At 43.0% G+C, this 24,735-nt stretch overlaps 1 protein-coding gene across 5 annotated transcripts in view; it reads right to left on the bottom strand.

Annotated features, from left to right (window-relative positions):
• Positions 1-24,735, bottom strand: part of ankrd12 (ankyrin repeat domain 12) — a 194,479-nt gene that overhangs the window by 124,044 nt on the left and 45,700 nt on the right. For all 5 annotated transcript variants that reach the window (XM_033019837.1, XM_033019836.1, XM_033019833.1 and 2 more), the window contains exon 2: positions 4,642-4,793. In XM_033019837.1, coding sequence (XP_032875728.1) covers positions 4,642-4,728 — 87 coding nt within the window. In that variant the 5' untranslated portion in view covers positions 4,729-4,793. The remainder of the gene's footprint in view (positions 1-4,641; positions 4,794-24,735) is intronic.

Consider the following 24,735-nt stretch of genomic DNA (forward strand, 5'->3'; position numbering starts at 1 on the left):
CACGACCTGAGCAGCAGTTTAAAAATGCTAAGTGACAGGAAACATGTTCCCAATGTTGGGGGAGTCCAGAACCAGGGGCCATAGTTTAAGAATAAGTGGTAAGTAATTTAGAACGGAGATGAGGAAATACTTTTTCACACAGAGAGTTGCGAGTCTGTGGAATTCTCTGCCTCAGAGGGCGGTCGAAGCTGGTTCATTGGATGCTTTCAAGAGAGTTAGATAGAGCTCTTAGGGATAGCGGAGTTAAGGGATATGGAGAGAAGGCAGGAACGGGGTACTGATTGTGGATGATCAGCCATGATCACATTGGATGGCGATGTTGGCTCGAAGGGCCGAATAGCCTACTCCTGCACCTATTGTCTCTAAACAAGAACGAGTTAAAAAGGTGGGTTGGAATATTAATAGAAATAACATGAAATAGTATGGAAAATTTTGCAGACCAGCATCAAAGTCACAAGCATTCCAGATTATTGGAGTATTTTCCTCAAGTCAGGAGCCACTGATCATCGACGTTGGCGCCGTCCTGTAGGGGGTATGGCTGCCTAGCCTGCAGCTGTCTGTTTTTTTTCATCTCTTTTTCTTATTTTTAGTTAGTTTAGTGTTTTGTTTTGAGGAGTTCTAGCTTTTTTCTGTGTGGGGGAGGGGGGGGGGGGGAAACTAATTTTCAGGGTCCCTACCTGGTCAGAGATGCAGCTTTTCTCCGGGCTGCAGCTTCGACCCGTCCCCGCGGCCTACCAGCGGGCCTGGAGCGGCGTCTCCTGAGGGGACCGCCTGGAGCTTCGGCATTGGCGGCGGCACCGGCGGCGGCACCGGCTCAGCGGCGGCGGCACCGACTCAGCAGCGGCGGCGGCGGCACCGGCTCAGAGGCGGCACCGGCGGCGGCACCGGCTCAGCAGCGGCGGCGGCAGCGGTACCGGCTCGGCATCGGCGGAGCTGCGGGTCGGAGGACGGCAGTGCAGCGCTGGAGCGCCATTGCAGGGCTGGTGGTGACTTCGCTGAAACTCCGGTAACTGGAGCTGGGTCCGTTGCGGAGCTGCGGGTCTGTGGAGCGGCGGCGCTGAACTTTCCATCGGGAGCCTGGGATCTTGTTGAGATCGCCAGTTGAGCTCCATTCGGCTCGGCCCTGTCGGCTCCGGAAGCCACGGTCTCGAGTAAGGAGGCCCGACTATGGGTGGACATGGGGATGGGACTGGACTTTGTGCCTTTCCCCACAATGGGAACCATTGTGGGGGGATGTTTTGATGTTGAAACTATCTATTACTGTCATGTTGTATTCTTTTTTTATGTGCTGCATGGCAAAAAGAATTTCACTACACCTAAAGGTGTATGTAACCAAATAAAATTTGAACTTGAACAAAGGCAGATGCCAAGTACAAAATTCATCATTACCTTCAATGCAGCAGCACTGCTTTATTTAGCGGACAAAATTGTTGTCTGAAATTAAGGATCTCGACCTGGGGAAACTAAGAAATGGTCATCACAGAGATTACCGTCTTCCTATCTGCTTCATAGACACGGACTATCAAATTGACAGGCACGAGAAGAAAACAAAGCTCAGCATTCTTTTCTCAGCCAAAATCACCAGTAATGAGGCCCAATTTACATTTAGTTGGACCCTTGGATAGGCCACATCATTATCAAGTTTCATATAACAGAAACATTTTTCTGAGCTCTGTCACAGGAAGAAATTACAAGTTAAGATTGAAAATATTAGAGGATGCTCCTGAAACCTTATTGAAAAATCTGCAGCAACCTCTTCACTTAGGAATCTCTGGTCCATGAATTGCAAAAGGAGCATTTGGCACACAAAATAGACAATAGACAATAGGTGCAGGAGTAGGCCATTCGAGCTAGCACCGCCATTCAATCTGATCATGGCTGATCATCCCCAATTAGTACCCCGTTCCTGCCTTCTCCCCATATCCCCCGACTCCCCATATCTTTAAGAGCCCTATCTAGCTCTCTCTTGAAAGTATCCAGAGAACCGGCTTCCACCGCCCTCACAACTCTCTGTGTGAAAAAGTGCTTCCTCATCTCCGTCCTGGGATTAACATTAATAAAGTTCTATCATATAGTATCGGTCTAAACTTAAGATAGATACAAAAAGCTGGAGTTATTCAACAGGCCAGACAGAATCTCTGGACAAAAGGAAAATATAACATTTTGGGTTCAGTCTAAAAAAGGTTCTTGCACACCTTTGGAATGTGGAAGGAAACAAGAGCACCCGGAGAAAACCCATGTGATCAAAGGGAAAAGAAGCAAACCGTACAGACAGTACCCATATTCAGGATCAATTCCAGGTCTCTGGCACTTTTAGGCAGCAACTTTATGGCCTATGTACTGCCCCATAGTCTTGAACTGAATTAAAACATACAGTACCTGTAAAGGGGGACATAGCATCACTTAGATTTAAGACTGAAAATGGATAGTTTCATTTTTTTAGTAACCAAAGTTATCTACGTATAATTTTTTGTGTGTTGGAAAACAAAATATAGTGGCACAGCTGTTGGACTTGCTGCCTCACACGCCAGAGATCTGTGTTTGATCCTGTCCTCGGGCACTGTCAGAGTTGAATTTTCACATTCTCACTGCAGGCGTGTGGGTTTTCTCCCACATCCCAAAGACGCATTGGCTTTGTAGTTTAACTTGTCTCTGTAAAATTGCCCCTAATGTGTAGGGAGTGGGTGAGGAAAGTGGGATAACAGAACTTGTGTGAATGGGTAGACAAAAATGCTGGGAAGAAAGGAAGAGGCGGTGACAGTGGGCTGAGGGAGAGCTGGCAAGGGGAGGAGAAAGCAGGAACTACCTGAAATTGGAGAAGTCCATGTTCATACTGCTGGGGTGTAAACTACCCAAGCGCAATATGAGGTGCTGCTCCTCCAATTTACGGTGGCCTCACTCTGGTCATGGAGGAGGTCCAGGACAGAAAGGTCGGATTCGGAATGGGAGGGGGAGTTGAAGTGCTGGGCCACCGGGAGATCAGGTTGGTTATTGCGAACCGAGCGGAGGTGATGGGCGAAGCCATCATCTTCCCATCTCCCTCCATGTCTGCCTTCCGTAAAGACCGCTCCCTCCGTAACTCCCTTGTCAATTCTTCCCTTCCCTCCCGTACCACCTCCTCCCCGGACACTTTCCGTTGCAACCGCAAGAGATGCAACACCTGTCCCTTTACCTCCCCCCTCGACTCCATTCAAGGACCCAAGCAGTCGTTCCAGGAGCGACAGAGGTTCACTGGAATCTCCTCCAACCTCATCTATTGCATCCGCTGCTCTAGATGTCAGCTGATCTACATCGGTGAGACTAAGCGGAGGCTGGGCGATCGTTTCGTCGAACACCTCTGCTCGGTCCGCAAGAACCTACCTGACCTCCCGGTGGCTCAGCATTTGAACTCCCCCTCCCATTCCCCATCCGACCTCTCTGTCCTGGGTCTCCTCCATGGCCAGAGTGAGCAACACCGGAAATTGGAGGAACAGCACCTCATATTCCGCTTGGGGAGTCTGCATCCTGAGGGCATGAACATTGAATTCTCCCAATTTTGTTAGCCCTTGCTGTCTCCTCCCCTTCCTCAGCCCTCGGGCTGTCTCCTTCCATCCCTCAGGCTTCTCCTCCTCCTTTTTCCTTTCTTCTCCCCGCCACCCCCCATCAGTCTGAAGAAGGGTTTCAGCCCGAAACGTTGCCTATTTCCTTCGCTCCATAGATGCTGCTGCACCCGCTGAGTTTCTCCAGCATTTTTGTGTGCATGCGAGAAAGAACCGGTTACAGGGAAATTAAAGAGCAAACGAGTCAAAGAACCTACTAGACTCAATAGGCTAAATAGGCTTCTTCTATGTTATTAAAAGTATAGAAATATGGAAAATATATTGATAGCAATACGAATCGCAAATCTTTTTATCAAGAACACAGAGTTTAAATTTAAAAGACATAAGAAGCACACAATCTCAAACTACATTCTCACCCACCCACCCAACAATCCAAGCTCATTTGTAACACGAACGGCAGATCCCACATTGATCACATCACTGCAGAATCCACAAACCGGTGTGGACATTATCCTCGTATCTCAAAAGACCAGCTGAGAGAGAGGCCTGTTTGAATGCAGTGACTGAATTGGTTTTGGTATTGAGGGGGAACATTTTCTGTTTGGAAAATTATTTTCATGTGACAAGCGTGCAAACAAGATTAACTTATCTGGCATATCTATTACTGCCATGAAAAAAAAATATATAGCTACCTGGAAGGTTTGAAGGCAAATTACATCAGATCCAAAAACAACTAAAATCATTTCGGATATTGAATGGAGTATACATTTGAATATTCTTCCTGAGTGACAAACACATTTCTGGAAACCAGTATGCAGGAAATGAAATAGTATCTCTAATCATTCCAGATGGAATTTCACACTCTTTACAGAATGAAAGACTTTCATTTGCTGCCAGATGACTCATTCCAACAAATAACATACGCCCAAATCAACTATCCCAAGAGCTAGAAAGATATTGAAATTTGAAAATCGTACTCCAGGTCTGCAAATCCAACAGGTTTGGAATAAAATGTATCTCCTAAAATATTCATTAGATAATTACAATACATTTGCAGAAATGCCTTTATTTCCAAAAGTGTTCCACCATAAGCACAATTTACCTTCCTTCCGGTCTGTTTTTCAACCATGTTGCAGTTACTATCAGAACTTTCAGTCTGTGCTGTTCTGGAAGATCCAGATTTGGGCATTTTACAGCTTTTTAATCCTTTCTCCTTAGCTGCCTGTTTCAGGCAATGATTTGGTCATCCTTTACCTGAAAAACAGAGAGAATATAAATTGCATTTTCTTGATGCATTCAGTGTCTTAGAATGTAACTGAATTTCCTTATTGGAAATTGTTTAGGGAATACGCTTGAGAATTTATTATTATTATTATAAACCATTGAAATCTTCACATAAAATTAATTAATCTCAGCTACTAACTAGGAAATCAATACTTGCCTGATAATTACTCTATACCTTTCCTGCAGAGACATCTCACTGACCTATGATCAGTAAATTAAGATGTGGACTGGTAAGAATGAAATCATATACAGATTGCCTTTAATTGTACCCCCCTTCATTAGTTGGCTAAAACCAAGCAACCTAAAGACCAATGTGCATCGGTAAGATTCTAGCTACCTCAGAGGAGAGCAACTCTTTACAATTCTATAACCATGAATCAAATCACCTCCTCAATCGTGGAGTATATTCAAGACAGCGATCAAACGATTTCTGAATATGAAGGTTATCAAGTAATTTAGGGTTAGTGTGCAGAAGTGTGGAGGTAAAAGGTAAACCATAGGTGGGTTGCCTAAAAGTATACACTTGTTTCAATTTCTATAGGCCCTTATCCATTTATCCACATCTCTCGAATTGTATGATTCATTATAACTCTGCACGCGGGGAATCTAGTTCTGAGTGACAGATCTAAACCTCAAAATGAAAAACATCAGCAGATCAGAATAGTCTGGGAATTAATTACAATGTGCTTCAACACCGATAAACTCAGTTCTAATTTCCTCATACCACGGGTTCTACATATTACTTTTCTCTATTTCTGTTGAGCAGTCAAGTTTTAAGTAGTATAATTTCTGCCGTAAACTCATCATAACTGAAAGGTTTAAGAAGGAACTGCAGATGCTGGAAAGTCAAAGGTAGACAAAAATGCTGGAGAAACTCAGCGGGTGAGGCAGCATCTATGGAGCGAAGGAAATAGGCGACTTTTCTGGTCGAGACCCATTCGTCAGACTGATGTGAGGGTGGGGGGACGGGAAGAAGAAAGGAAGAGGCAGAGACAGTGGGCTGAGGGAGAGCTGGGAAGAGGAGGAGAAAGCAGGAACTACCTGAAATTGGAGAAGTCCATGTTCATACTGCTGGGGTGTAAACTACCCAAGTGCAATATGAGGTGCTGCTCCTCCAATTTACGGTGGCCTCACTCTGGCCATGGAGGAGGTCCAGGACAGAAAGGTCGGATTCGGAATGGATGGGGGAGTTGAAGTGCTGGGCCACCGGGAGATCAGGTTGGTTATTGCGAACCGAGCGGAGGTGATGGGCAAAGTTATCACCAAGCCTTCGCTTGGTGTCAGCGATGTAGATCAGCTGACACCTAGAGCAGCGGATGCAATAGACGAGGTTGGAGGAAGTGCAGGTGAACCTCTGCCGCACCTGGAAAGACTGCTTAGGTCCTTGAATGGAGTCAAGGGGGGAGGTAAAGCGACAAGTGTAGCATTTCCTGCGGTTGCAAGGGAAAGTGCCAGGGGAGGGGGTGCCTTGGGTGGGAAGGGACAAATTGACCAGGGAGTTACGGAGGGAGCGGAAAGCAGACGGGGAGAAGATGGGAAGATGTGGCCAGTGGTGGGATCCCGTTGGAGGTGGCTAAAATGTAGGAGGATTATTCGTTGTATGTGACGGCTGGTAGGGTGGAAGGTGAGGACAAGGGGGACTCTGCCCTTGTTACGAGTGGGGGGGAGGGGGGGATGGGGAGTGAGAGCAGAGTTACGGGGTATAGAAGAGACCCTGGTGAGAGCCTCATCTATAGTAGAAGAGGGGAACCCCCGTTCCCTGAAGAATGAGGACATCTCCGATGCCCTGGGTGCAGATAGACAATAGGCAATAGACCATAGGCAGGAGTAGGCCATTCGGCCTTCCAGCCAGCACTGCCATTCAAAGTGATCATGGCTGATCATCCCCAATCAGTACCCCGTTCCTGCCTTCTCCCCATATCCCACTATCTTTAAGAGCCCTATCTAGCTCTCTCTTAAAAGTATCCAGAGAACCGGCCTCCACCGCAGAGAATTCCACAGACTCACAACTCTCTGTGAGAAAAAGTGTTTCCTCGTCTCCGTTCTAAATGGCTTACCCCTTATTCTTAAACTGTGCCCCTGGTACTGGACTCCCCCAACATCGGGAACATGTTTCCTGCCTCTAGAGTGTCCAAACCCTTAACAATCTTATATTTTTCAATAAGATTCCCACTCATCCTTCTAAACTCCAGAGTGTACAAGCCCAGCCGCTCCATTCTCTCAGCATATGACAGTCCCGCCATCCCGGGAATTAACCTGGTAAACAAACCTACGCTGCACTCCCTCAATAACAAGAATGTCCTTCCTCAAATTAGGGGACCAAAACTGCACACAATACTCCAGGTGTGGTCTCACTAGGGCCCTGTACAACTGCAGAAGGACCTCTTTGCTCCTATACTCGACTCCTCTTGTTATAAAGGCCAACATGCCATTCGCTTTCTTCACTGCCTGCTGTACCTGCATGCTTACTTTCATAGACTGATGAACAAGGACCCCCAGATCCCGTTGTACTTCCCCTTTTCCCAACTTGTCGCCATTTAGATAATAATCTGCCTTCCTGTTTTTGATACCAACCTCACATTTATCCACATTATTCATCTGCCATGCATCTGCCCACTCCCCCAACCTGTTCAAGTCACCCTGCATTCTCATAGCATCCTCCTCACAGTTCACACTGCCACCCAGCTTTGTGTCATCTGCAAATTTGCTAATGTTCATATAAATCATTAATATATATTGTAAATAGCTGCGGTCCCAGCACCGAGCCTTGCTACCCCACTTGTCACTGCCTGCCCTTCTGAAAGGAACCCGTTAATCCCTACTCTTTGTTTCCTGTCTGCCAACCAATTTTCTATCCATGTCAGCACTCTGCCCCCAATACCATGTGCCCTTATTTTGCCCACTAGTCTCCTATGTGGGACCTTATCAAACGGTTTCTGAAAGTCCAGGTACACTACATCCACTGGCTCTCCCTTGTCCATTTTCCTAGTTACATCCTCAAAAAATTCCAGAAGATTAGTCAAGCATGATTTCCCCATCGTAAATCCATGCTGACTCGGACCGATCGTGTTACTGCTATCCAAATGTGCCGCTATTTCATCTTTTATAATTGACTCCAGCATCTTCCCCACCATCGATGTCAGGCTAACTGGTCTATAATTCCCCGTTTTCTCTCTCCCGCCTTTCTTAAAAAGTGGGATAACATTAGCTACCCTCCAATCCACAGGAACTGATCCTGAATCTATAGAACATTGGAAAATTATCACCAATGCATCCATGATTTCTAGAGCCACTTCCTTAAGTGCCCTGGGATGCAGATCATCATGCCCTGGGGATTTATCAGCCTTCAGTCCTGTCAGTCTACCCAACACCATTTCCTGCCTAATGTGGATTTCCTTCAGTTCCTCCGTCACCCCAGATCCTCTGACCTCTACTACATCAGGAAGATTGTCAGGCAGTAAACTCTTCGTCAATTACCTTTCACAAGAATAGGAAAAGTTCCAATTCCAGTTCTGATGAAACATCATTAACCTGAAATATGACCTTGCATTTCTGTCACCACATATCCTGCCTGACCTGTATTTCCAGTACTTTTCTTAGTCATACACAAACATAGCCCTGCCAGATCACATGGGCATTGAGGGCAGAAAATAACATTTTAAGAGAAAATATGGAGGGAAGGAAAGGGTGACGCTTCAGGTCGAGACCCTTCTTCAGACATTAAGATAACTGAATACGCATTTGCAAAAGAACGCAAGAGATTACAGGATAAGGTTAATCAAATTGGTTTAGAATTGTCAGCTTCATTTAAAGAATTCACAACTATCCAGGTTTTGTAGAACGAGAAACAGAACATTACAGCCCTTCAACAGACAATGTCTGTTTTGACCATGATGCCAATTTAATCTGGTTACATGTGTAGGAAGGAACCACAGATTCTGGTTTATACTGAAGATAGACACAAAATGCTGGAGTAACTCAGCCGATCAGGCAGCAATTGTGGAGAAATGTAATAGGTCACGTTTCGGGCCGGAACCCTTCTTCAGACTTCAGTCCATGTATATAGACCATGTGCAGGGAATGGTGACATCGACTCATAATGCTGGAGTAACTTGGCGGGTCAGGCAGCATCTCTGGAAAAAAGGGAAAAAGTGGCACTAACGTCTGTGGTGATGAAGTGCTTTGAGAAGTTGATTATGGCGCATATCAACTCCTACCTCTACAAGAACCTCAACCCACTGCAGTTTGCTTACCGCCACAACATGTCAACAGTGGATGCGATCTCACTGGCTCTCCACTCTGCTCTGGACCACTTGGACAACAAAAACTTGTACGTCAGGCTGTTGTTCATAGACTACAGCTCGGCGTTTAATACCATCATTCCTTCCAAGCTGGTTACCAAGCTCATGGATCTGGGTCTCTGCGCATCCCTCTGCAATTGGATCCTCGACTTCCTCATTCACAGACCACAGTCTGTCGCTATTGATGAAAATATGTCATCCTCGATAACAGTCAGCACGGGAGCACCTCAAGGCTCCGTGCTCAGCCCCCTGCTGTACTCACTCTATACTCATGACTGTGCAGCCGGACAAAGTGCGAACTCCATCATCAAGTTCGTCGACTACACCAATGTTGTTGGACGAATCACAGATGGTGATGAGCCAGAGTATAGAAGTGAGATCGACTGATTGACCAAATGGTGCCAGCACAATAACCTGGCTCTCAACACCAGCAAAACCAAGGAACTGATTGTGGACTTTGGAAGGGGTAGGATAGGGACCCACAATCCCATTTATATCAACGGGACGATGGTGGAAAGGAACAAAAATTCCTGGGCGTGCATATTTCCGAAGATCTTTCCTGGTCTCAGCACACTGATGCAATTATAAAGAAGGCACATCAGCACCTCTACTTCCTGAGAAGATTACGGAGAGTCGGTATGTCAAGGAGGACTCTCTCGAACCTCTACAGGTGTACAGTAGAGAGCATACTGAATGGCTGCATCGTGGCTTGGTTAGGCAACTTGAGCGTCCAGGAGCGGAAAAGACTGCAGAAAGTTGTGACCACTGCCCAGTCCATCATCGGTTCTGACCTCCCCACCAATGATGGGATCTACCGCAGTCGCTGCCTCAAAAAGGCTGCCAACATCATCAAAGATCCACACCATCCTGGTCACACACTCATCTCTCCCTTGCCATCGGGAAGAAGGTACAGGAGCCTGAAATCTGTAACATCCAGTTTCAGGAACAGCTTCTTCCCCACAGCCATCGGGCTATTAAACACAACATAAAATAGGCTCTGAACAATAACAGTCTATTATTACTATTACACTTTATCTGTTTATTTATTGTGTATATATGGTCTATAGACACACTAAACGTTTATCTCCTGTTCTGTATTATGTTTACATATTCTGTGTGCCGCATCAAGCAAGAATATCATTGTCCTGTCTGGGACACATGACAATAAAACTCTCTTGATTCTCGATCTGCTTTGAGGTTTCCCCCTCTGACCTCTCATTCCTCCTAATCTCCAAGGATTAAGGACCCAAACTGTTTAGCGTCTCTAGATTGGGAAACCCTCTCATCCCAGGAATTGACCTATATACCTCCTCTAGACCTCCATGGTCTTGTTTTTCTTTGCACTCATGGCTTTTTTTTTTTGCACATTTTTCTCTTTACTGTCTTGTAGAATTTGGGCATAATGTATAATTTATATTTTTGTGTGTTGTCTGAGTCTATGTGCTTGTGATGCTGCAGCAATCAAGATTTATATTGTACCTGTGCCTCACTACTTGTGTACATGACAATACACTCGATTTGACAGAATCATTTAAGGTAAGGGGGTCAAAATTGTGCACTGTATTCATGATGTGGCTTGGCCCACATCCTGTACAATTATAATGATAACTTCCTATTTCTAAACTCCAACCCCTTTGCTTGAAAGGCCAAGGTATAATTTGCCTTCTTGACGACTTGTTAGATCTGTCTACTATTTTTTTGTGACTATGCACTGGAACACCTAAATCCTTCTCAATTTCATTTATTTTCACCGTGAAATGCCTGAGCTTTTCTGGGGGCACCAATCATTTACATTTTGACATTTTACAAATTGCCAGCAGAATGAAGTAGTTACTAATGATTAAAAGGGTAGCAAGAATTATGAAATGCAGAACCATTCAACACCTAAATATTTGCCATCATTGTAGAAACTGCTGCACTTATAGGTTCTTCCAGTTTATAATCTTGATTGGGTCATTAAAGCAAGCAGTTTCTATAAAAGGTGGCCCATTTTATAAAGCATTAAAACAAAAGCAATTTAGAAAATGCAGACTTCAGGCTGCTCAGAGACATAGATTCAGTCATAGTGCACGAAAGCAGGCCCTTTAGCCCAACTTGCCAATGCTCTCCAAGATGCCCCATCTACACTAGCCCCACATGCTTGCATGTTGCCCTAACCCTCTAAATGTTTCTTATCCATGTATCTGTCCAAATGCAAGGGGAACTGAAAAGCTTGTGTTGTGCATTTCCCATGATTTAAAATTTGGCTTGTGTGAGGGTTCCCTCTGGATTAATCAGCAAGAACTTTGGAAAGTGTAGAATAGAAATAAAACTGGAAGAATCTACAATATATAGTGGGTTAATGTAGTAACACAGCAGGCATGCACACTGCAAGAAACTGGCTCAGGAAGGCCTTCTCGCTATTAGGCAAATACCAAAGGGATATGCACAAAGAAACAGCATAGTTTCAATGAGCTGCAGTGGACTTGATTTGGCTTGCTGTCCATCTACTCCTGTGGCTGCACTGGGAGGAATGACTAGCCCTCAGGCATTGAAACGCAGCCTTTCATCTCATTAAGTGTTAGTTCTGGGACACCTGTACTGCATGTAATCATTAAAATCCACATTACTGAATTCAAAACTTTTTTTAAAAAGTGCCCACATGAATCTTATTTTCCAAATGTAACATAATTGCATGAGTAGGCCTTCTGGCGCTTCGAGCCTGACCTGCCATTCCACAACGTTATGGCTCAATTTCTACCGAACACCACTCTTCAAATCCCTTTACGTTGAATATCAAGAAAGTGAGTGATCTTTGTTCAGAATGCAAATAATTAGTGAGCCTCCCTAGTAGGTTTAGGTTTATTGTCACGTGTACAGAGGCACAGCCAAAAGTTTTGTTTTGCAGAAACTTCTCCCATTTCAGCTTTAAATGACCTCTCCTTGATTTTGCGCATAATCCTTAGTCCTAAACACCTTTTCTGGGGACAAAAGCGAGCTTGTGTCTACCTTGTCAATTCCTCCACAACCTTCATAGCTTTCAATACTTCCAACTCACGTTCTTCTAAACTCTCTAGAGAATAGAACCCCGGTCTATCCTACCCCTCCTCATATGACAAATCCACGACCCTGGAAATAAAATGGAAAAGACTGGAAATACTCCGCAGGCAGGAAACATCTATGGAAACAGTTAATGTTTCAGGCAAAAGATCTTTTATCACCTGTTCGGTTGAAGGGTCTTTGACCTCAGAATTAGACTGTACTCTTTCCAGATGCTTACGACCTGTTATGTTTTCAGCATTTTTTGTTTTATTTCAAATTTCCATCATCTGAAGTAATGTTCTTGTTTTCCACTAATCCAGGAAATAATCTAGTGAATCTTTGCTGCGTTTTTCAGAGCAAGTATCTCTGTTTTGAGGCATGATCACCAAAATTGTACACAATACTACAGGTAAGAACTCATAAGCCACTACATAATTATTGTAAGATCTTGTTTCAATAGGGGGGTTGCACGTATGGTCACTGGGTCATAGGGCTCGAGGCACAGAGCCGCTAAATCCATCTGGTGGACATCCGTCACTTCCGGTATATGTTATTAATACAAGAAATGCGTACTTTCCTACCTGTTAAAAACAGCCAAAATGTTGAATTTTTGCGCTGAAAAAAATTGTGGGAGTCGGGGTAAGTGTGAGAGACATGTACCCAACTTTAGAATTCCAAAAGTGAAGCGAAATGAAGGTATAGAGAAGCGAGAACTGAAGGGACTACAGCAGCTAAAGTGCTTGGTAAACATTGGCCATGCAGATATCGGAATTGAAAATATTGGGAATTATCGCGTTTGCTCACTGCATTTCATCAAGTAAGGCATTATTTGTGTTTTTTCTTGATTCCTTTGGTATCTAAAAATTCTCAGAAGTGATAAGTCTGGCTGTAAATTTTTCTTCAGATGCGTTTTCATTTTGTATGTAAAAACCCACTTGGGAATCAGGGGCGATTTAAAAAAATTACAGCCAGATTTATCACTTCTGAAACATTTTAGATGCCAAAGGAATCAAGAAAAAACACAAATAATGCCTTAGTTGATGAAATGCAGTGAGCAAACGGCCAATATTCGCCAAGCACTCTGGCTTGTTGTCTCTTCAGCTCTCGCTTCTATCTACCGTCATTTCTCCTCACTTTTGGAATTCTGAAGTATGCTAAATGTCTCACACGCTTATCCCGATTTCCATAATTATTTACAGCGCAAAAATGGACTATTTCAGCGGGTTTTAACGGACCCGCTACACTGGAAACAAGGTAAGTGCCTACCTGCAGTTCATCGCGTGTAATCCATTTGGAGTAGCGTAGCAACAGTACGGGTCATGGGTCGTGTCCCGACTACCGTGAAACCTCCCTATAGATATATATGACTTCCCAATTGCCAGAGACATCCAAACTTGCACTTTGTAAATTATACATATTTTGATCTCTTTGAACATTAATGTTTCCAAATCATTCACCATTTAAAAAACTCAGCATTTTATTTTGATCAAAGTGGATGACCTCAGAGTTTTCCCACAATGTACTTCATCTGTCTTGTTGCTGGTCACTTATTCTTGTTACCTCCTTGAAGTTTCTTTGCACCCTCATCACTGTTCACATTCCCATCAACAATAATTTAAAACATTACTTTTGATCCCCTTAGCCAAATTGCTGACATAAATTGAAAACCCTGGGAACTCATAAGGACAGTTTAGAGGCATGGATGCTTGATGGATGTACAATCATAAATAGGATTGTGTGATAGAAGAGAACTATTGCTTTAAGTCTTTTAAATACATTTTGGGTGGGTGGTAGTGTAACAATAAGAATAAAGAGCACCTCTTAAAATTGGTTAAAAACATAAATACGCTTTACTCTGAGTTATTCTTTCTAAGACGGGCCTTTCAATCTAATGGGAAACTCACAAGTAAAAGATCGCACACTGTTACTTCTGTCTAACGGAACATAACTTTAAAAAAACACAAAAATCAATTTGCATTCACTGCTGCATTGCACATCTGAGAGACATAAGTGACAGCGAGAATAAAAAATGTGTTGCAGCTGCAGTAATCTTTGAACTCCACACACAGTAGAGGCACAGGAAATTTCAGTAGGTTTTCTCAGTTCACGTTGCTACATAAGCATTTTCCACATTCTTTTGTTTACATAGCACACGTTGCTAAATCGGACAAAATGCTACTCCAGCACAAAAGAGAAAGTGCATACTAACAAAATGCTGAGTTCAAAACAATACACTCATTTTTTTCCCTGCTGACAAGGATGGCAATTTGATTTGTATGGGGCACCAGCAGGAATTTGTATGGGGCACCAAAAGGAAAATTATACTATTTTTCTTGCATGTACACATTTTCACTTGCATTTAATTTTGGCAGAATATATTTTTAGGTAGCCGAGGAATGGCTGCATTCTTTAACGTGAGCTCACTTAAGAATTATAAACTTAAGGAATTGATGGAATGCTTGCCCTTGTAACCTTCCAATAGCAGAATCTACTTTAGCAGCAATCTACTTTAGCAGCAAAATTACAAACTGCACAGACAGAACAAGAACACAAGAACAAGACAGCACAAGAACAGGCCCTTCAGCATACGTGTCTATGCCGAACACGATGCCAAGTTAAACTATTCTCTTCTGCCTGCAATGTGATCCATATCCCTTCTTTCCCCATGTAACGAGGTGCCTATCCAAAAGCCTCTTAAATGCCACTATTATATCTGCCTCCATCGCCACCTTTGACAGTGCATTCCAGGCACCAATCACTCTGTAAAAAAACTTGCCCAACACAACTCCTTTATGGAACAGTGGCACAGCTGGAGAGCTGCTGCCTTGCAGTGCCAGAGACCTGGGTTCGATCCTGACCTTGGGTGCTGTCTATGTGGTTTGTATGTTCTTCCTGTGGCTGAGTGGGCTCTCTCACGTCCCAAAGCCATGCAGGTTTGTAGGTTAATTGGCCTCTGTAAAATTGTACTTAATGTGTTTGGAGTGGATGATAAAGTAGGATAACGGAACTGGTGTGAAAAGGATTCCCTTTCTCTTTTGGCACAGATTCATAGAAAATAAGAATGGGAATGGGCCATGAGTATAACCTGCATTCAACACTATCATGGCTGATCTTGAACCTCAACGTCATATTTTTCACTCCCTTTCCAGATCCCCTGATATATTTTCTCTTGTGATGTGTTTAAATATAAAATATGAAGCACTGCATCTGTGAATGAGATGCTTATGCATTAATGAAATTCCAAAATAAATCTAAAGATAGAGGACCACCTGGACAGTAACAACAGCAGGCAGGTGTGGCAGGGGATCCAGTATCTCACCAACTACAAGACCAACCTTGGAGCTGCTGAAGGTGACGCCTCGTTGGCAGAGGAGCTGAACCTCTTCTTTGCTCGCTTTGAAGTGGAGCCACCCGAGACAGCCACATCACACCACATGGTCCACAGCAGCCTAACCCTCAAGATAGAGGAGCATGAGGTGAGGCGCACGCTGCGGGCCATAAATCCAAGGAAGGCTACTGGACCCGACGGCGTCTCTGGACGCGTGCTGAAGGACTGCGCTGACCAGCTGGCTGGAGTCTGTACGAGGATTTTCAAGCAGTCTCTGGCCCAGTCCACTGTTCCACCCTGTCTGAAGTCCGCAACCATAGTCCCCTTGAAAAACTGGTCCGGGGTCACATCACATCACTCCTGCCCTGAAGCTTTGACCCCCACCAGTTTGCGTACAGAGCGAATAGATCTACAGAGAACGCTGTAGCCACAGCTCTCCATGCTGCACTGTCCCACCTGGAGCAGCGGGGGAGCTACGTGCGGATGCTCTTTGTGGACTACAGCTCTGCCTTTAATACCATCCTTCCCCACAAACTGGTGGACAAACTGGGGGACTTGGGACTTCCACACTCCACCTGCATGTGGATAAATAGCTTCCTGTCGGGTCGCAGCCAGAGAGTCAGAGTGGGCCATCACACATCCACGGCCCTCAGCCTCAGTACCGGATCTCCACAGGGCTGCGTGCTCAGCCCCCTGCTCTACACCATCTACACACATGACTGCACCCCCGCCCACTACAGCAACACCATTGTCAAATTTGCGGATGACACTACGGTGGTGGGACTCATCTCCGGGGGGGACGAGTACGCCTACCGGGATGAGGTGGAGCAGCTGACAGTGTGGTGTGGAGAAAATAACCTGCTCCTCAACACCTTAAAGACAAAGGAAATAATAATAGACTTCAGAAAGAATAAAACGGACATGGTACCATTAATTATCAGAGGGGACTGTGTGGAGAGGGTGGCGGATTTCCGCTTCCTGGGAATCCATATTGAGGAGGACCTGACGTGGACCGTGAACACCTCTGCGCTGCTGAAAAAGGTCCAGCAGAGACTGCACTTCCTGAGGGTGCTCAGGAAGAATAACATCACTCAGAGACTGCTGCTGTCCTTTTATCGGTGCTCCATTGAGAGCATCCTAACATACTGTGTATGCGTATGGTACACCAGCTGCACAGCGGCTCAGAGGAAAGCGCTCCAGAGGGCCATTGACAACGCCCAGAGGATTGTCGGCTGCCCTCTCCTTACCTTGGAGGACTTACACAGTTCCCGCTGCATCAAAAAATCCCAGAGTATTATAAAGGACATTTCCCACCCCGGACACTCCCTGTTTGAACTGTTACCGTCAGGCAGACGGTACAGATCTACAAGGACAAGGACAAACAGACTTAAAAACAGTTTTTACCCCACTGCTATAAAGGCACTAAATGTAGCCGCCAAGGAACGCAGGGGCGATACATACTAAGAGACTGTGAAATCGACAGAAGGATGTAGGGCTGGGTGTTTATGCGTGCTATTTTTATGATATTTATTTTAGTTGTTTATCTTTTTTAAAATATTTTACCTTGTATGTATCGTTAGCTTTTAGAAATGTTTGAATGGTGCACTGACTGGCTGACATTTTACAATTTCGTTGTACATGGTTCATGTTACAATGACAATAAAGAAACTATTCTATTCTATTCTAAAGATAGAAATTTGATAGCGTAGGTTTCAGAAAAAGCAGGACAACACAAAACTTAAATACTAGACTATGTCTTTGAATGATGACTTCAACCGTGTAGAGATGACCAGTGTGGCATCTATAATGTTCATAGACTGCCTGAATGGCCATGCAAAATAAAACATAAAATAGCAAAAACATGATAGCTGTGCCTGAAGCAGAAAGTTTTATTTTTAAAGTCCAGGTTATGTGTTTTCATTTCCATTGAAAAATTGAACATCGCCACAGTGATGCCATCATCAGCAGTAAAATGAAATAAGTTTGTCTCAAAAGTGATGAGCACCAAATTTAAAAACTAAACTGTATTCCAGAGTACCTCAAAAGCCAGAAAAAGAAATGAATACTCGTAGTAATTGATTCAAAGTTTTTAGTATCATTTCTAAATATTGATGTAAGCAATGGGATCTCAGAATTGGCTGAATTGTCAGAATAGTTTGTACATTAGTAACTTTATCTACTGGAGAAGCCTTGCTTCTCAAAATGAAAATAGACAAAATAAGATACGAGTAATTTTAATTGATATTTTGAACACCAGTTACGAAGTAAAATAAAACGAATAAAAAAATCAGCTCAGTAGGTGCTAAAACCAGAGCATATTCCTATAAATCAAGAAATATTAGTACAAAGACCATTTGTTGTCAGTGCCAAAATAAATGTGAGACATGATAGCAATAAATAACTACATTTATGACAGCAACATATTCTTGACACCCAAATTGCACGCCAGGCATTTTAATCGCACAAAACCCAGTTTGACATGATTAAAGAACACTGAGCAGAAAATTAATTAATACTATCGCAGGAGTCCTTGGAAGGTGAAAAAGAGAGGCAAAGAGACAGACAAAGAAGCAGGCAGACAGCCAGAGTATGTGCATATTGGCTGGAAGTATGGCATCAATGAAAGGGCAGGAGTAGGTAATCTAATGTCAGTAGGCAGAATGCCTAGATTCTAGAACTGTGCAGCTAGAGAAGCTTCTCAAAAATCGTCATAAAAGTGAAATGAATTTCTGAGAATATTTTCAACAGAACTCAATCGGTACGAATTAGCAACACTTCCTCCTCGATAACCATTGCACAGGGGTACACACCTCAAGGCTGTGCACTCAGTCCCTTGCTCTCCTCTCTATATCCATAACAGCGTAACTCAGCACAGTTCCAACTCCATATTTAAATTCACCAACAACAGAATTACGGTTAATGACGAGTCAGAGTATCGGTGTGAGATTAATAGTCTGACTGAAGGATGCCAGAACAACAACCCTACTCTTAACGTCAGCAAAACCAAGGAGCTCATTGCGTAGTAAGGAAATGCAGATGCATGTTTACACCAAAGATAGATAAAAATGCTGGAGTAACTCAGTGGGTCAGGCAGCGTCTCCGTAGAAAGGAATAAGTGATGTTTCAGGTCGAGACCCTTTTTCAGACTCTTCAGTCATTCCAAGGGGCTGATTGTTGACTTAGGTAAGCCAAGGATCTACAAACCTGTCATCTTTAACAAGTCAGTGGTGGAGAGAAAGTCAAGTTCTTGGGTGCGCATATCTCTGAAGATCTGTTCTAGACCCAGCAATGCCTCTAGTTCTGTAGATTCCGTATGTCGACAAATACTCTTGAACTTCTATGGTAGAGAGCATGTGCAGTGCTTGCATCACGACCTGGCTAAGCAACCCGAATGGCCTGAATCAAATTTACAAAAAGTGTGGACAGTGCCTGGTCCATCATGGCTACTGAACTGCTCACAATCCAAGGGATCTACAGGAGACACTACCTCAAATAGGCTGCCAGTATCATCAAGAACCCACACCCATCCTGGCATTGCTTTCATTTCACTCCTGCCATCGGGAAGGCATAGGAATCGTTAATTTGCATGTTCAGGAAAAGCTTCTTCCCAACTACCCTACAAACACCAAATCAACTTCGAACCACAATCTGGTTGCATTAGGGACTGGGCTTTTCTTTCACATTGATATTAGAGCTTTTTAAACATTTATTTGTGAACTTTATTTTGTATGTTTATATTATCTTTCAGGTACTGCGTTTACAAACCTGCTGTACTGCTGCAAGAAGGAATTTCATTGTTCTCGTTTTGGTACATATGATAATTAAACATTCTTGGCTTGATATTTTAAGAAAACAATAAATGGGCTCAATAGTAGTTTATGAAGACTCTTGAGCCTACTTCACCTTTGAGCCAGCACAGCCATAAAATATGATCATGGCTGATCATCCAAAATCAGTACCCCGTTCCTGCTTTCTCCCCATATCCCTTGATTCCGTTGAGGACTGGGAACCCACCCAGAAAGGCCCTGCTCGCCAGTCTAGAGTGGAAGGAATTGGCGGAGGGCTTGTAAACAGACCGACTGTGGGAGGGAGTGCACTGCCTCAACGGCGGAGTGGGCCCTGCAACTGCCTGGGGCTTAGCTGGACCCAAGAAGCCGAGTGAGTGGACAGGACGTTGCCTACAGCGGGTCACAGGTACTCTTGACCAGGCTAACCCTTCAACCCCGCCAGGATAACGGGCCTTCATGGTCAGGTAACAAACCCTGTACAACAATTAGGACTTGAAAATGGCACCATACTGGCGACTCTGTATACTGTCTCAGTGTACTACTGCTATACACGTGTACTGTATCTCAAATGCTTATCGAGAATGGATCCGTGCTTACGTTTAGTGATATTTGTACTAAACTGTATATAAAAATGAATTTCACAGTACCTCAGTACGTGACAAATACCCCTTACCTTTTATCTTTGACCCCACACGGTCTATCATTTACAAATACAGTTTAGCAAAATCAAGAATATAAAATTTCAGCTCACTTGCGATGTATTAACCTACTAACACAGGAAGTAATATTTGTTAAAATATGAATGCTTTAGTTGCACAATTATTCATTACAACTTGAACAAGTTCTCAACTTCAAATCTTTGAACCTGAAGTGCAGATGGTCAATTAAAAATCAATCCTTCTGCTGCAGGTCTAGAGTTACCAATAGGCTAAATTAGGATGGTATATTTCCTTCTTGAAGGATGCTGTTTGAAGCAGATGTTTGTTTTAAGGACAAGTTAACAATTTCATGGTCATCACTACTAATGCTGGCACAGTCTCAGATTTATTTTCAGTATAATTACTTGAATTTGAATTCCCCAAATGCCACTGAGGTTTGAACATCTATAGATTATTTTTTCATGACACTAGGAAAGGAGTCCTGCAACAGTATCACTGTGCTACTATGCCTTGACAGCAGTTTTAGATTTATTGGTAATAAAATACAGTATTATTACCCAGTCGGGATATTTTTAAACAGGATGGAGATCAGGAAAACAAGTTAAGGTCAAAAGAGATGAATATAAAAGACTGCAGTATTTACAAGGATAAAGTAGTTATGGTATAAGCAATGGCTGTTTACTTAAACATGCAATCTATTTTAGTAAGAAAATGCAAAACATTGGAAAATTAATTTAGTTCATTGACCGCATCTTGCCCGTTTTGTAAACAGCAATATTTAGCCAAGCAACAGTAACTTGGAGAATACAAAGGAATTACAATAATGTTGTTAATAAACTGCTGAATTTAATCCACATAGCAGAATGCATCTCTAATGGAAATAAATGGGAAATTTGCTTTCCTTCGTTCATACGATAAGGAATTGAACAAACCATGTTTTCACCTTTTTGCAGTTTTCAGCTTTGCTTCAAAAGCAGCGTCCATAAATGGACTATGTGAACAATTGAATGTTTTTTTCCACTTCCTGCCTGATATAGCACAGACTCGACAATTAACTCTACTCGCAGTAAACTACTAGAATTTGCCAAGCAAATAAATTACATTCTTAGATTTACAGATTGAATATATTTCACCACCTTTGGTCTAACAGCATTTATAATTAACTAACAATTGATAATTCAAACAAACAGTGCAAATACTGTAAATCAGAATAAATACTATTGGGCACAAGCAAATACACAGCTGAACACCTCATGTGTGGGAATGTACAGCCCAAATTCTGAAGTTCAAACATCTAAAGAATCCAAAAAGGAAATTTAAACATACCCTCTGTACTGCATTCCATTATCCCTTCACATTAGGAAAATAACTATGGAAAAGTAAACCAGTTTGACGTGTGACAGAGTCACAGAGTAGTCATACAACACGGAAACAGGCCCTGTGGGCCAACATGTTCACATCGACCAGGATGCCCCATCTAAACAAACCGGCCTTATAGATTATCATCCAAATAATTGGTATAGACAATAACAAACAGCAGTAAATCCAGCACCAATCCCCGAGGCACATCACAAATTGCAGGCTTCCGGTCAGAAAAACAATCTCCAGTTACACCCACTGCTTTCAACGATGAAGCCAACTGAATTCAGTTAACCACAACTCCCTGGATCCCATACGTTCTAACCTTCCAGAGGAGCGTACCATGTGCAACTGTATCACAGCCCTTGCAGTCCTGCTAAGTCTACTTTTTTTCATTACCTCCCCCTCACCCTGCATTATGTTCCATAAAAAAACCTTGGTGTGTGCCTTTAAACTAATTTTATCATTTATCTAATTCTGACACGGTCTGTTTTTGAATCAACCTCATTTTAAGGCAGAGATAGACAAATTCTTCATTAGAATAGGTGTCAAGGGTTATGGGGAGAAGGTAGTAAAAATGGGATTAGGAGGCAGAGATCGGTCATGATTGAATGGCGGAGTGGAATGGATGGGTCAAATGGCCTAATTCTTACCCCTATAACTTGTGAAAACCACACAAACAATGTTTGACCTAGTAAAATTTCTGGGTTACTACTTCAAAAAAATCAAATGAAATTCATGAAACACTATGTCCCACATTCAAAGCCATGTTAGCTATCCCTAATCATCCCCTATCTTTCTAATGCATGCATGATCGCCAGAGATGCTGCCTGACCCGTCGAATTGCCCCAGAAACTGCTTTTATAAAAATTCATTATGCATGGTATGATTTGAGGGATAGCAAGCAGAACAAGCATTTTATTGTATCACTTCACATGTGACAACAAAAAAACAATGAACAATTAAATAGCAAATGCCGAGTTCATCAGGGCAGAAGTGAAATCTCCAATGTTACAAGTAATTTCAATTAATTAAACTCACTTGATTAGTTTTAAGATTCTCCTGAAAATAACAAGTTACCAAGCCAACTATAATTTTGTTTGTTGCAATTAAACAGGAGAGGGTTTAAACTGTGCAAGTTTCAAAGTCAGTTAGTCTTACCAGCTTCAATCCCACAAAAAAAGGTGTTCAAAACCAACTCATTAAACAAATAATAGCATCATTAAGATGTGTTCATAAAGCTACCAGATGGATGTAAAAATCTATCTGATTGATTAACATTCTTTGAGGAAGAAAACCTGCTGTCCACTAGCTGTAGTTTAGAAATGACTTCAGACCCACATGGTTAATTCTTATTTCTTCTCTGAAACAATCTGACAAGCCACATACATCAAACTGCTGCTACATACAATAAATATAAAATCAAAAGACCATCTAGCCAAAAGGCAAGATAGCAAAATCACACCTGATTAATCATGTAAAATTCACCTTGCCAACATCTCAGGGACTTGCACCACAATAGCAGGTGCTGCCTCAGTCATTGGAGAAATAGACCTGGACGTTCTTAATAATAAAGCCAGCGGTAGAAACTGTCCTTCGTTAGTGTTGCATCAGCCAATAACTTAATATTATTTTCATACTGAAAATGACCCGTGTTGTATAGTACTACTGCCATGCTAAATGAGTAAAAGCCCTGTCCCACGTCAAGCCCTATTCGTCAAGGATTATCTCATGCCCCCATTTTTCCCTTCTGGCTTTCTTCTTATGTGTACATTTAGTACGCTTGTACTCTGAGGAATTTGCTTGCTCTCAGCTACCTATAACTGATATATGGCACCTTCATTTCCCTGATCAGAGCCTCAGTATCCCTCGTTAATCACTGTTCCCAAATCCTGACATGAATAATAAATCAAATTTCAAAGTCTACACTGGCTTCCCCGCTATAATGCTAAATGCCAGGAAATGATAATCACTAAGGAGACAGTGTAACAACCTTCCATTGATATTTATTGAATTCTTAACATTGTCTAACCTCTCATCGATTTATTTGGCCTCACCGCTAGCTAGAAACTTAATACATCTGTCACTCAAATACTGTGACTACATGATCATGTTTAGTAATACTCAGGACAAAAGACACCTCTGTTGGCTGTCCCCAGTGCAGGCTTGTGGCAACATACCCTCCACTTGCTTGGATGAATGCAGCTCCAAAAACATTCCATAAACCTCTAGGACTCAATAGTCAACTCAACAGACACTCAATCAACCACTTATGCCCCTGTCCCACTTAGGAAACCTGAACGGAAACCTCTGGAGACTTTGCGCCCTACCCAAGGTTTCTGTGCGGTTCCCGGAGGTTGCAGGTGGTTGCCGGAGGTTGCAGGTAGTAGAAGCAGGTAGGGAGACTGACAAGAACCTCCGGGAACCGCACGGAAACCTTGGGTGGGGCGCAAAGTCTCCAGAGGTTTCCATTCAGGTTTCCTAAGTGGGACAGGGGCATTAACATTATCACACATCACTGTTGTGACGTTGATGCACTGCAGCAACTCGTTTTTTTTAAACCACCTTCCGAACCTGCACTAGTTCTTCTTGGTGGTAAACATCACAATTGCTGTAAAGGAACATTATCAGATTTCACTTTCCATTTGAATGGTAGAGCATCCTGACAAAGAATGGCAGGGCCCAAGAATGGATTGAGGAACAGATGGGCTCTGATGCACAAGCCCAATCATCGCCAAAGGTGGGAGCACAAGTATACAACCCAGTGAACGTGGTACACAGGATACTTGCCTTCATTAATCAGAGCAACAAATATAGAAGCAGAGAGGCTAAGTACAACTTTATAAAACTTTGGTTGCTACAGCTGGAGTTTTGCTCTAAGATCTGGTTGCACACTCATGGAATTATATGATTACACTGGAAAGGCTGCAGATAAAGCATTTCAGTTATGAGAGGTTGGATAGGTTGGGGCGAAGGAGCGAAGGGGAGACCCGATTGAGGTATACCAAATTTTGAGGGGCATTGAGAGGGGAGATGGTGAGAATATTTCCTCCAAAACAAAAAGATTTATAAAACTAGAAAACAACAGTTTAAGGTAAGGGATGATGCAAAGGTTAGAGGGTATCCAAGGAAGATCCTAGAGTGAGGTTGAAATTTAGAAATGCAATGCTAAAGGGCTGGCAGTGACAAAGACTCTTACAACATTTAAGCATCTACACAAGTATTTCAAGTGTCAAAGCATAAAAGGCTTGTAGACCAAATGACAGGAAATGGGATTAATTTAGGTGATTTGAATGATCAGCATGAAAATGGCAGGCGTAAAGGCTTGTGCTGTAAAACTGTGGAAATATATGCAAATTCCTTCAACATCACAGGGCCAAAACACTGACATTTACTCCCAAGCTTTCAGGGAATGCAATTCAAAGTAGTCATTCGCCACGCACAAAAGAACATTAA

The sequence above is a fragment of the Amblyraja radiata genome, chromosome 4 (genome assembly GCF_010909765.2).
Source record: "Amblyraja radiata isolate CabotCenter1 chromosome 4, sAmbRad1.1.pri, whole genome shotgun sequence".
Lineage (NCBI taxonomy): Eukaryota > Metazoa > Chordata > Chondrichthyes > Rajiformes > Rajidae > Amblyraja > Amblyraja radiata.